This window comes from Balaenoptera acutorostrata, chromosome 8 (assembly GCF_949987535.1).
Source record: "Balaenoptera acutorostrata chromosome 8, mBalAcu1.1, whole genome shotgun sequence".
Taxonomy (NCBI): domain Eukaryota; kingdom Metazoa; phylum Chordata; class Mammalia; order Artiodactyla; family Balaenopteridae; genus Balaenoptera; species Balaenoptera acutorostrata.
This window is the reverse complement of record NC_080071.1, coordinates 102,102,899-102,117,116: the sequence shown is the minus strand read 5'-3', so window position 1 is coordinate 102,117,116 and position 14,218 is coordinate 102,102,899. Positions and strand designations below refer to the sequence as shown.

The window sequence follows — 14,218 nt, the reverse complement described above, 5'->3', positions numbered from 1 at the left end:
CTCATGCCAGTTGATACAAAGTTTGTATTTTCTTTAGACCAGCTTGTTGGCATTCAGTACTTAGGTTGATTATATTATGTTCAGCAACAATTGGAAAACCTTCCGTAAAAGAGATGCTAAATTTTCACCAACCACGTCTTTCAGGGCGAGTGACTTGGTAATGAAGGTGGATGCTCTCCTGTCAGCTCAACCAAAAGGAGATGCAAGAATCGAGTACCAGTTTTTCGAAGACAGACACAGGTATAGAATCAATGTTGAATTTGTGCGTATTTACCTTTACCTCAGCTCCTTTATTTTTCCATATAAAGTATGTATATAAGCTCTTACAGGAATGGAAAATTTGGCATGTGGTTTTTTTTTTTTTTTTTTTTTTTTATAAATTTATTTATTTATTTTTGGCTGTGTTGGGTCTTCGTTTCTGTGCGAGGGCTTTCTCTAGTTGCGGCAAGCGGGGGCCACTCTTCATCGCATGGCATGTGGTTTTTATATATATTCATATTCGTATATAAAACTCATGTAACAGATTTCAGTTGCATAGAAGTTGACATTTATTTCTAAATAAATCTGAAATAGTTCTGAATATACCCTTTAAGAAAACAGAAAGCATTTAATGAAACCGATCAGTTGTCATTTTCTGATATTAAAGAATAAACAGGTTGTTAGAGCATTTGTCTCATCTTTTATTGAAATGTGTCTTGTTTTCAGTAGAACAAAAATAAGTATAGCATTATAAGGAAGTTCTTGTCTTTTGTTTTCCAGTTTTTTATTTTGGAAAGTTTCAAACCTAGAGAATAGCTGAAAGTCTATTAGAGTGAATACCCAAATATCTTTAATCTGGCTTCACCAGTTGTAGACATTGTGACACAGTTACCTGTGTGTGTGTATAGTATATGCTTGCATACAGACATACATGCACTCACAGTTTTGGGGAACCATTTGAAAGTACGTTGCAGATGTCATTATATATCATGCCTAAATTCTTCGGCATATATCTCCTGAGTACTGGGAGTATCTCCATAGTACTGTTAAGCATACCTCAGCGGTCTAACCTTGATAAAGTAATATTATGTAATACTGGTCCATTTTCAAATTTCTCCGATGCCCAGTAATGACTTTTTACAGCTGTTTGCTTGTTTGGTCCAGATCACACATTGCAGTCAGTTGTTGTGTCTCTAGTCTCTTCTAAGCTAGAACAGTTTTGGGGTGTTTTTTTTGTTTTTGGGGTTTTTTTGGTCTTTTATGACATTGACGTTTTTAAGAGTCCAGGCCAGTTGTCTTGTGGAATGTCCCACAGTCTGGGTTGTTCTCTCATGATTAGATTTAAGGTTAACTTGTCTTGAGGAAGAATGTCTACAGTTGATGTATCCGGGAAGGTGTATATCCTGATTGCACCTTAGGATCACCAGGGAGGCTTTAGATGCAGAAGCCTGCATCCTGCTCCTCTATGATTCTGATTTAATTAGTCCGGAGTAAATTGGACTTCGGTTTAATTGACCCGTGCTTTCTCACAGCCGGTCCTTGTGGGGATAAAATTTGAACTGATGATTCCCGGCTAGAATGGAGATGCTCTCCTTTCTCACTGGCTGCGGCTCCTTGCTGATAATCACCCTGGTTGGATTTTGCCCCCAGCACCATCCTCTCTTTACTCCGTATGGTTTCAGCAAGTGACTTGGTCTGGTTCCTACCGCAGGAAACATTCCTAATTGACCTGCCGTCTTGTTTGCCTATCATAGCCAAGACCTGAGCAAGACCTCTTCCCTGTTCAGCACATCGTTTTCTCCATGAGTCATATATAATTAAAATGTCCTAATTACAAATTCTATTATGATACAAATTTCAATTAGAGAAGTTATTTTTATTGGGGTCGTGTTAGTTAAATGAGTGTTTGTTATACTTAAGTCAGAAGTTTCTTATTTACGCAAGAAACAAGAAGTCTGAATTACTGGTTATGTGTACCCTTTCCCTGAAAGTGTGGTCCATGGAACAGGGCACTGTCTGTGAGCTTGTTGGAAAGGCAGAGTCTCTGGCCGCAGCCCAGACCTCCCAAATCAGAATCTTCGTTGTAACAGGATCCCCCAGGTGACTCCTGCGTACCTTAAGATTGGTGAAGAAGCGTTGCATTCCTTGACATTTACTCTACTCACCTCTCAAAAATGTGGGTGATTCCCCTAATGTTGCTTCTGTGTCTGTCACTTTCAGCCTTATTCTGGTCTTTTCTCTGATGAATACAGCAAGTGTATTTAAACATCGTGTTGTCAGTTTATATTGTTCTCCATTTCCACGCCAATATTCCTCTTTTCTTGGTGTTTGTCTTGCCCTCTTTTTTGCTGCAGAGATGCGGGGGTGGTTAAAAGACCTTACAGGGTCAGTTTCTGAGGATGTCTGTTGTGGGTCACCTAGAGCACTGGCTCAGGACATGGGTATGCCGTACAGAGCTCTACCCCAAACCAGCCAGGCTTAGGGGCCTGACCCACACTCTGTGCTCTAGAGGACTGTTTGGGACCCCTCTTCTCGTTTCCTTTGGGAGAGTCTGTATAATGCTGTTCTCTCATGCACTCTTCCTTCTAGATTCTAGAGTACCACAGAGGTCCAAGTTATCTGACGGCAGTGGCTCTTATACTTTGGCTTTCACTTAGAGAGTTTGTTGAAATGCAGATTGCTGGACCTACCCCCAGAGTTGCTGGTTCAGTAAGTCTGGGTTGGGGCCCGACAGTTTGTTTTTTTTACAGATTCCTGGGCAGAGCTGATGCTGCTAGTCTGGAGCCGAGCTCTGAGAACGGCTGTGTTAGAGTAAAACAAATGTATTGGAATAATTATTGGTAGCTGGAATTATTAATACCAAATTGAAAGCATGTGTTGCAGTACAGCCACAAAGCTATTCTCATGGTTATTTCCAAAACAGTTAAGATTTGAAATAACCTTCATTCCCATTTAAACTGTGTTTACCCAGTTTTATTAGTTATTATGTTCTGTTTTGAACTTTTGTTTTCATCCCATTGGGTAAATGTTTTTGCATAAAAGTGGTGATTAATTTCAAAACCACATTAAAATAGTGTTCAGAGTAAACAAAGATAAGCATTGATTAAGCAATTAATGTTTGGGGAAAATTGGATGTATTTTTAAATCCTTTCAAGTTTATTCCTTTTTAAAATGTATCAGAGGCTCCTGCTTCTCTTAAGCCACCTAAGTCAAAGTGGCTTTAGAAGGAGGCCATGTAACTAGAAATTACATGTGGGGAAATGCGTGTTCTCCCCAGAAATCCTAGGAGTTGTCCTTTTTCACTTAACTAAGAACAGACAAAAAAATTGTATAACTTAATGCTGACAAGATGTAGTGAAGTTCATTTCCTGGCCTTGTAAAATTGTTTAGTTCTTCAGGAAATGTGGTTGACGAGACATATTAGCCACAGAAATATTTGTGTCATTATGACTTAGTAATCTCATGTCTAGGACTATGTTAATTCTCAAGAAATTTCCAAGTGTGAAAAAAACTGGATGTGAGAAGTTCTTTACAGCTTGAAAGGCATCTAAATGTCCAGCAATATGGACATATATACACTACCAAATGTAAAATAGATAGCTAGTGGGAAGCAGCGGCATAGCACAGGGAGATCAGCTCGGTGCTTTGTGTCCACCTAGAGGGGTGGGATATGGAGAGTGGGAGGGAGACGCAAGAGGGAGGAGATATGGGGATATATGTATACGTATAGCTGATTCACTTTGGTAGACAGCAGAAACTAACACACCATTGTAAAGCAATTATACTCCAATAAAGATGTTAAAAATAAATAAGTAAGTAAGTAAGTAAATGTCCAGCAATAAGGAATAGCTTGAGTAAACGACAGCAGGTTCACTTGGTAAATCGAAGATTATTTCTTATTCAGGATATTGATGTATAACAACATGGAAAAATCTTTATAAGAAACTTTTGGGGGAAGGAATGAAATCATTATAAAATTGCTGATATCCTGTAGGTACATCTCATCTTTACATAGGCATTTAAGGAAGACTATGTAGAAATATGCCACAAAGTGGTTGAGTTGGGATGGTGAGATTTTATGATTATTTATTTCCTTTTTCACTCTTTTGCAAGTTTTTGTAATATTCTTATGTTCCTTTTACTATTTAAAAAAGTCAATTTCTTCTCTCCTCATAACCTTCTTGCCAAGAAATAAAAATTGGCATAATGTAACTGTCAAAAACAAACATCAGAAGCTTTTAGAGGGTTTTTAAACTTTGTGGTAGAGGTAATCACATAGTTGACCACCATGTAACCTTGTTGTTTTAGATCTAAAGTTTTTTTGAAATGTTAAGAGGGCTGATTGGTTGTGTTGGATGTGTCGTCTCCCCACTCCATCCCCCGCAAAGAAATCAACTGTTTCCTGTTTGCCTCCAGATTAATGTTTTATCTTTTTGATCTCTGTAGTGCAATTAAACTGAGGCCAAAGGAAGGGGAGACGTACTTTGATGTCGTGGCCGTCGTTGACCCTGTCACCAGAGAAGCGCAGAGACTTGCCCCGTTGCTTTTGGTAGGGACAACTGCAGAGGCAGTTTCCGTCATCTGTGTCACATCGTATTTACCGGAAGTGGTCCCATACCCTGAGATTCTCTGCGAGCATCGTTTTCCCTTAGTTATCTTTAAAGGGCATTGGAAAGTGCTACAGGGCATCTTGGGCAGAGCAGATGTTTTCATAAAGATTAGTAATGGCTCTGAAAACAACTTAATAACCTCTGAAAGTAGGCACAAGTTTGGTTGATTACTTCATGTAATTAAGAAAAAAAAATTATCTTTATTCAGAGCAAAATGTCTTTGAATTAAATTTATTTTTGCCATACTTTATATTGGCGAAGAGTAAAAAAGGTAAAAGCATTCTGCTTTATCATTTGCCTTTCTTATAACTAGCATTTTTTTTGGTAATGTGTCTTTTTTTTTTTTGGGCTGCGTCACACGGCCTGTGGGATCTTAGTTCCCTGACCAGGGATTGCACCCAGGCCCTCGGCAATGAAAGCACCAAGTCCTAACCACTGGACCACCAGGGAATTCCCTGCAGAATGTCTTTTAGATATGCTATAAGATATTGCAATTTAAAAAATTTTAAAAGAACTCTGCCAAAAATATAGTTGCCTCAATTTTTTTTTTGAGTTGTGTTTTGTTTTTTTTTTAAGTTTTATTGAAGTATAATCAGTTAACCTTTTTTGTGGGTATTTGTATGTGTTTTTTCCTATGATAGTCTGTAAGCTGCACTGATGAACCTTTAAACTCTTCCTTGTGTAGACAGCTATATCCATTGCCTGTCTTGCTTCCCCACATATGTGGGGAGCAGTTATTTGCAATGACCTATTTCCCATGTTTTTGTCCACGTGATATGTATGTGTGATTTAGATTGTGCAATAGAGCTGTGATTTCTAGGGATTTATCCAGTGCAGACTTTATAACATTTATTATCTTTGTATTTTTGCTTGAGATATTAAGAAATGTTCTCTCTCCTAACTTAGTGTCGATACACTTCTGAAGAGACAATGTAGATATTGTATCTCAAATATCAGTCACTTTGTAGGGAAAATTTTTATGTTTTGTCATCTGGTTTGCTCTTTTAGGTTTTAACTCAGCTGATCAACATGAATCTAAGAGTATTTATGAACTGCCAATCTAAACTTTCCGACATGCCTTTAAAAAGGTAAAACAAACTGGTTAAGAAATCAACCCCTGGAAAAAATCACACTCAATCTGAAAGCTGAAACTGAATGTCAAAGATCAAATGGGTTTATATATGGACCTCATGTTTGAAAAAAATCACTTATTTTGAAGTTCAGTTTTCCTAAATTTCTAAGAACTAATCAAAAGTTCTAAGAACTTAGTGTGAGTGTGGGAGCATTTAAAGGTGGAATTAGGGACTTCCCTGGTGGCGCAGTGGTTAAGAATCTGTCTGCCAACGCAGGGGTCACGGGTTCGAGCCCTGGTCCGGGAATATCCCACATGCCGCGGAGCAGCTAAGCCCGTGTGCCGCAACTACTGAGCCTGCGCTCTAGAGCCCGTGAGCCACAACTACTGAGCCCGCGTGCCTAGAGCCCGTGCTCCGCAACAAGAGAAGCCACTGCAATGAGAAGCCTGAGCACCGCAAGGAAGAGCAGCCCCCGCTCGCTGCAACTAGAGAAAGCCGGCGTGCAGCGATGAAGACCCAATGCAGACAAAAAAAAATTTAAAAAAAAAAAAGAAAAGAAGTGGAATTAACCCAGGCCACTTGCACCTGTGGTTTGTTTTCTTTCCTTTTTTTTTGTTTTGGTCAGAATTACATAATTCTCTAAAAACATTTGAATCAATGTAGCTATTAAATTTACGTTAAAATGTGCTGTGGTGTAGAAAGACACTTGTCTATACTTCTTCTTCTTAGAAGAGCAGTCATTTCTAAGTTGGAATGTATGTGGCTCATTTGCATGTATCTTGAAAGGAAGGCAGGCTTATCTGCATACTCTCTGAGCTTTGGAATGGTCATTTGTGAAACAGGTCGCCTGGAAAGCAGTCAGTAGTAATAGTGTAGCACATCTGGGGACTGTGGTAAATTTTAGCCACCTTGCGAATGCGCTGGCTTCTATAGGTTAGATTCTGAGTGAATTGAAGCCGTGTTTGAAAGTGACGGAAAGGTTCCAGCTTTCACCGTTATCCTCGGATAGGAGCAATGTTTAAATGATTGCATAGTGTTTTCAGGGCGCGCCCGAGAACTCAGCCACCATTTAGGACTTTGTTTTTGAGAGAGAGGAAAGTGAGTTTCTTTCACCAAGGGGAGGCAAGTGCTCAGGGGAGGCAAGTGCTCAGGACATGCTTGTGACTCCAGCAGCGGCTGCCCCCATCCCCCCACCCCCCAACAGGGCAGGAAGGAAGGACCTCCCCTCCCAGCCCCACCTCCCCTGCTCTCCTCTCCCGTCTGCAACAACCACAGGACGTACAGTTAGGTCAAGAGGTAGTTTTGGAAACACTTTTCTCAGTCTGGAAGGAAACCCTTCCAAATCCAGTTAGTCTTAAGCCAGTTGTTTACCTGTGTGGATGCGTATAAACTCAAGGACTGTGGTTGCATTGAAAAAAAATTCACACCTTTCTTTTCCATTTCAGCTTTTACCGTTATGTCTTGGAAGCAGAGATTTCTTTTACTTCAGACAATAGCTTTGCTAAGGGTCCAATAGCAAAATTTTTGGATATGCCACAGTCTCCTCTGTTCACTCTGAACTTGAACACACCTGAGAGTTGGATGGTAGAGTCTGTCAGAACGCCGTATGACCTTGATAACATTTACTTAGAAGAGGTAAGAATATCTTTGCTTCCCAGTGTCTAACCACATGCAAAGCCTGTTGAAGATGTAGTGGTGGTAGTCTCTGAACAGACTGGACCACAGTCTAGGTGGGCTTCTGAGACAGTAGTGTTCAGGTATAATTGTATTTTTACAAATAACAGCCTAGTAGATCTAATTCACATACCATAAAATTCACCCTTTTAAAGTGTACAGTTCAGTAGTTATAGTATATTTACAGAGTTATGCAGCCATCACCACTGTCTAATTTTAGAATATTTTCATCACCCCTAAAAAAAACTCCATACCCATAAGTAACCACTCCCCATTCCCCTTGCCCCTGGCAACCACTAATCTACTTTCTTTCTCTATGGATTTGCCTGTTCTATTACATTTACCTAAATAGAGTCATATATTTTGTGACTGGCTTCTTTCATGTAAATTATTTTCAAGGTTCATTCTTGTTTTGGCATGTATTAGTACTTCACTCCTTTTTATTGCCAGATAGTATTCCATTGTATGGATACACCACATTTTATTTATTATTTATTTATTTATATTTCACCGATAAACATTTGGGTTGTTTCTACTTTTTTACTAGTATGAATAATGCTGTTATGAGCATATGTGTACAAGTTTTTGTAGATACGCTTTTATTTCTCTTGGGTATATACTTAGGAGTGGGATTGCTGGATCATATGGTAATTTTATGTTTAACTTTTTGAGGGATTACCAAGCTGTTTTCCAAAGTGGCTGCATCATTTTTCATTCCTGTCCTAATGACAAATGATGTTGAACATTTTTTCATGTGTTTATTGGCCATTTGTGTATCTTCTTTGGAGAAATGTCTATTCAGATCCTTTGCCTATTTTTAAAAATTGGCTTGTCTTTTAATTGTTGAATTGCAAGAGTTCTTTATATATTCTGGATACAAGTCCCTTGTCAGATACATGCTTTACAAATATCTTCTCCCATTTTACAGGTTGTCTTTTCACTTTTTTGATGGCGTCCTTTGACGCACAAAAGTTTCTAATCTTCATGAAGTCTAATTTACCTATTTTTTGTTGCTTATGCTTTTGGAGTTATATCTAAGAAACTGTTGCTTAATCCCAGGTCACAAGGATTTACTCCAGTGTTTTCTTCTAGGTCTTTCACAGTTTAAAACTCCTACATTTTACTTCTTAGATTCATTTTGAGTTAGTCTTTGTATATGGTGTGAGGCAGAGTTCCAGCTTTATTCTTTGCATGTGGATATCCAGTTGCCCCAGCACCATTTGTTTTAGAAACCTATTCTTTCCCCCGTTGAATGGTCTTTACATCTTTTTCAGAAATCAGTTAACCCTAAATGTGAAGGTTTAATTCTGGGCTCTGAATTCTATTCCATTGGTCTCTGTGTCTGTCCTTAGGCCAGTACCACACTGTCTTATTTACTGTAGCTTTGTAGTAAGTTTTGAAATTAGGAAGTGTGAGTTTTCCAGTTGTGTTCTTCTTTTTCAATACAGTTTTGGCTATTCTGGGTTCTTTGCATTTTGGAATCAGCTTGTTAATATCTGCAGAAGAGGCTGCTGGGATTTCAATAGGGATTGCATTAAATCCCTAGATGAATTTGGAGAGATTGCCATCTTAACAATATTAAGTGTTCTGAACCATGAAAATGGGATGTCTTTCCGTTTATATAGGTCTTTAATTTCTTTGAACAATATTTTGTAGTTCTTAGTATACAAGCCTATATAAGATCGTGTCATCTGCAAATAGAGTTTTACTTTTTCTTTACAATCTGGATGCCTTTTATATACTTTTCTTGCCTGATTGGAAAATTTTTAAATTACTGATTCAATCTCTTGTTGTAGGTCTGTTTAGATTTTCTATTTTGTCTTGAGTCAGTTTTCAAAGTTTGCGTCTCTTAGGAATTTATCCATTCTATCTAGGTTATCTAATTTGTTGGCATATAGTTATTCATAGCATTTTCTTATAGTCTTTTTTATTGAATAGTGATGTTTCCTTTATCCTTGCTGATTTCAGTAAGTTGGCTCTTCTCTCTTTCTTTTCCTGGTCAGTCTAGCTAAAAGTTTGTCCATTTGTTGATATTTGCAAAGAACCAGCCTTTGGTTTCATTGGTTTTTCTTTATTGTTTTTCTGTTCTCTGTTTCATTTATTTCCATATAACTGTATTTGAAGTCTCTAAGGTAAGTGGTCCTTTTCCCCTAATCCATTTTCAAAGATAGTGCAATTTCATTTCACTGATGGCTCTTCCCAGCCCTCACTCTACACCTAGCTCGGAGTGTATTAACAAAGGAATTAAAAGACCTGGTCTTTACTTCCAGGGAGCTTACGGTGCCTCAGAGCCTCCTTCCTTTTTTAAAACATTTGTCTCTGTGTCTGCCTTAAATATCTCTTACTACAATTGAAGCCTGTTTTCTGGTTCTGTCTTCTTGGGAATTGGGAGACTGGAAACTTGAAGATAGTTACCAAAGTAATTAGCAGCCCTCTTATCATGAGGTTGAATAACTCTAGTTTCCTTAAGTAGAAACACTTAGGTACTAAGTTGGTGGCAGGGAGAGAGAGAGAAAGAGAGTGCACGCACGTGCGTGTGTATGTGTACATACGTACACACCATATTTTTAACAAATAGGGAACCCTTGAGGAACCAACTCTTGTTGAAGAGACCACACAAAGCACTAAAGAGCAGTGCACAGAAGTATAGATCAAATGCAAAGCAGGTTTCTTCCAGGGCCTTCCCTGGTGGTCCAGTGGTTAAGACTCCGTGCTCCCAATGCAGGGGGCCCGGGTTCGATCCTTGGTCAGGGAACTAGATCCTGCATGCCGCAACTAAAAAAAAAAAAGATCCTGCCTGCTGCAACTGAAGTTACTGCACGCCGCAACGAAGATCTTGCATGCTACAACTAAGACCAGGCGCAGCCAAATAAATAAATAAATATTTTTTAAAAACCCAAAACAAAAAAACAAAAACAAAGTAGGTTTCTTCTGTATCTCCCAGAGTTTTTGCTCCTCTTTCTTAGGCTTCCTCCAGTTTCTCTGCATTCCATTGAAAATACAGAGCCTGAGACTTGTGAGCATGTGGAGGTTTCCCTCTTAGCTCTTATTATTATACTTTTGGAATTTAGTATTGCAATAACATGTTAAGCTCCAGGTAGTTCACTATTAGCATTAGGTAGGGTTATAAAACCAAGCCTGAACTAGCCTGGGATAGAAACTCTTTAATTCGCTAAAGCCAAGCTGCCCTAAGACTTTGTAGTTGTACCATATTTTCTGCAAGAAATTAGCAATAATTTAGGCAGTCGGTGCAGAACGTGAATGGTTTTATGCCATTATGGAGCCATTAAATTCATCTTGGACATTTGCATTTAGAATAGCAATATTTTCAGCTACGTTCCAAAGGCCAAGATGAATTTGCATTGCTCTCTGATGTTTTTCTGATCTTTCTCATTGTTTCTCTCTTTTCTCGTATGAGCTAATCCTTGTAGGATTGTTTTATCTGTCTTCTCCATTATTTGCTTTTAGATCTGTTCATTCATTTGGCAGTTTTACCTTACGTGCTTTTTTCCCAGTACTACTCTTGTAGATGAGCATCTTATCCTCTCTGTACTTTTGGAATAATCTCCTTATTGTTTTTTTCTGTGTCCTTTTTCCTGACTCTCCTTCCACCCCACCGTAGTTTCTAAAGTTATGTACTCTTGTTAACTACCAGCACAATCAAGATACAGAGCATGTCCATCACTCCAAAAGGTTCTCTCATGCCCCTCCTCCTCCCCCTGGCCCCAGGCAACAGCTGATCTGCTTTTTATCCCTATAGTTTTGCCTCTTACTGAATTTTTTATAAATGTGATCATATGGTATGTTGCCCTTTATGTCTGGTTTCATTCACTTTGCATATAATGCATTTCAGATTCATCCATGTTGTTGCATGTATCAGTAGTTTGTTTCTTTTTATTGCTGGGTGGTCTTCAAGTGATTTAATTTTGATATTGCAGGTGGACAGCGTAGTGGCTGCTGAGTACGAGCTGGAGTACCTGTTACTGGAAGGTCACTGCTATGACGTCACCACCGGCCAGCCCCCACGGGGACTGCAGTTTACCTTAGGAACTTCAGCCAAGCCAGTCATCGTGGACACTATTGTTATGGCTAATCTGGTAAACAATCAGTACATCCGGTGGTGATACTCAGTCATGTTAATTTGGGCACTGCAATTTATGATAGAGCAATTAGCATTCTGAACATGAGGGAGATTAAAATTCAGGATGGACTGAATTTGGTCAATATAAAACTCAGCAGTTTAGGGCTTCCCTGATGGCGCAGTGGTTAAGAACCCGCCTGCTAATGCAGGGGATGTGGGTTCGAGCCCTGGTCCGGGTCCCACATGCCGCGGAGCAACTAAGCCCGCGAGCCACAACTACTGAGCCCGCGTGCTACAACTACTGAAGCCCACACACCTAGGCCTGTGCTCCGCAACAAGAGAAGCCACCACAATGAGAAACCTGCACACCGCAACGAAGAGTAGCCCCCGCTCACCGCAACTAGAGAAAGCCTGTGTGCAGCAACAAAGACCCAACGCAGCCAAAAATAAATAAATAAATAAATTTATTAAAAAAAAAAAATCACCGCGATGAAGAGTGGCCCCCACTTGCCGCAACTGGAGAAAGCCCTCGCACAGAAACGAAGACCCAACGCAGCCAAAAATAAATAAATAAATAAAATTAAAAAAAAAAAAAATCAGCAGTTTAGTTAAACTTGTAGGTTGGAATTACATGACAACTTAAAAGAAAATATGCTAGAATATTCTACTCTAACCAGATTGGCTCCTGAAAAAGTATTGCTTGTGAGCCGACAGTGTTTTTCCCTTCTTTCTCTTTTTTCTTTTTGGGATTTGAAGCTTATTCACACATCATGCATTGCTTCTTCACTGAAGTACAGCTAAAGGGCAGGCTTCTTCGCTTGACGGGCCAGTATTTTGCTAGTGTTTCTAATATGTAGATTTTAAGAGTTGCATTCGTTTGTTAACCATCTTATTTAAAATAAAGGTGACTGATATTTCAGAAAAAGAAATAACTGTCCCTCAGAAACAGCATTTTGATGTTTTTAAGAGCACTAAAATTGGTCTTGTCTTCTTTTTCTAGGGCTATTTTCAGTTAAAAGCCAACCCAGGAGCTTGGATTCTCAGACTAAGGAAGGGACGTTCTGAAGACATTTATAGAATCTACAGGTAGGATTAAGTGATGCAGGTACATTTTTTTTAGAACATTCTGCAATGAGAATCAGCTTGAATTGAATACTACCCAGGCAATAAGAATTTAATTTGCAATTGTATGTGTGATGAAATGGTGCTTTTCTAGGAAACTAAATGTGGGAGACTTGTCAGGGTATAATTGGATAACAAGCAGTGTAAATACTAACAGTATATATAGTCAAGTTTGACTCTGGTCATTCTTTCGTGCTAACAGTATCCCAGGATCAAATCATTCTGTCACTGTGATGAAAACCATAGGCAGATGAGAAAGTGAGTCATTTCAAGAAAGGAGAAAAGAAATGAAGAACAGTCAGACTTTTCAACCCTGGATAGTATATTTCTCTACCCTGAGTGAGCTGCAGATTGACAAGACATGTGAGCTTTGGCCATGGAACCTTGGTGCGAGCACTTGTCTTTCCAGGCCTGAGGTGCTGCAGAAGTACTCCCAGAGCGTCGTCGGTAGCCTGCTTTTTGCTTTAAGGTTTGCTGCAAGTGACTGTTAGTTTAAAAAAATTATACTGCCTTTTAAAAAGGTGTGATCTAAATTCTGCTTAACACAATTTAAATTAGCCTTAAGCTATGTGAGAAGACTTCATGCCAGTTCATTTCGGGAATGATTTCCATGAGAGTTTATTTGAAAACATCATCCTGTTGTGTCTTCATCGTAGCTTCATCGTCTTTTCTGACCCACATGAGAGCTATGTGGATTTCTGCATATTTCTTACCAAGAAAGTAGAAGATTTTTGTATTATAGTAAAATCTTCATTGTACATAGTAGGGTTTTTGTCTATTAATGTTTTCCCCAAAAGCTTATGTGCTGTCTTTCTAAGCTCCGTCCCTGCTGTGTGCCCTTTTCCTGGCCAGTCCTCCTACGGTGGCCAGCACCTCATGGTCGCGGGCTGTCTTCCTCCTGTGCGTCCCAGGCTCTGGAATGTTTCATGCTCCCTCTCAGGAGCTCGCCTTTGCCCGAGAACTTTGCTCTCTGCTGGATGACAGTGAATCCAGTGAATTCATGTTCTGTCGTGGCTTTCTGTAGTTATCACCTTAAAGTTTGGTGACTGGTAATTTTAGGCATTACAGTTGATTAGTAGGGAAGTACTGTTTTCAGTTTTTCCTCCTCTGCCCTGTCTGCTTGCAGACAGAGCTCGTTAGAGTTCTTCCTCCAGAGGAGGGGCGCCAGATTGAGTGCAGGGCCTAGGCTTGGCTGTGTGCCCCCAGGAAGGACAGAGTAGAAGCGTTTACAAAACTCTGAAGTAGAGCCATGTCTTCCGAGTTGCCCGTTACAGAGCAGTAGCGATGCGTCTCCGGTGACGGTGCAGGGCCCAGGCCGCCAGGTGCTCCTTTATCGAAGGGCGCCGTGCTTGGCTCAGACCTTGTGAACACAGTGGTTCCGTGCTCATCGTGTGCTTGCCAGCACTGGGAGCCTCTCACTCTGTGGAAGGTCGTTGCAAGAGGGACTCAGGAAGGAAGTTCGGGCTGTGACCGATTGGCATACTCAATGTGTACAGATAGAGATTTTGACAAGTGCTTCTGCGTAGCTTGAAGGGGTTTCCTGCGGATTGTGAGAAAATAATTTGTTCAGAAAAATCTCCTTTATGATAAAGATGATGGACAAATATGGGGGGTTGATATCAGACCACTTACTGCATGTTGAGACCTGTGATCTGTGATACCTGTCTTCCTCTCTTCCT

General features: G+C 39.8%; 1 protein-coding gene across 1 annotated transcript in view; it reads left to right on the top strand.

Annotated features, from left to right (window-relative positions):
* Positions 1 to 14,218, top strand: part of UGGT1 (UDP-glucose glycoprotein glucosyltransferase 1) — a 108,074-nt gene that overhangs the window by 75,757 nt on the left and 18,099 nt on the right. The window contains exons 26-31 of the mRNA XM_007182876.2: positions 145 to 240; positions 4,426 to 4,528; positions 5,598 to 5,677; positions 7,108 to 7,297; positions 11,275 to 11,433; positions 12,418 to 12,503. Coding sequence (XP_007182938.2) covers positions 145 to 240; positions 4,426 to 4,528; positions 5,598 to 5,677; positions 7,108 to 7,297; positions 11,275 to 11,433; positions 12,418 to 12,503 — 714 coding nt within the window. The remainder of the gene's footprint in view (positions 1 to 144; positions 241 to 4,425; positions 4,529 to 5,597; positions 5,678 to 7,107; positions 7,298 to 11,274; positions 11,434 to 12,417; positions 12,504 to 14,218) is intronic.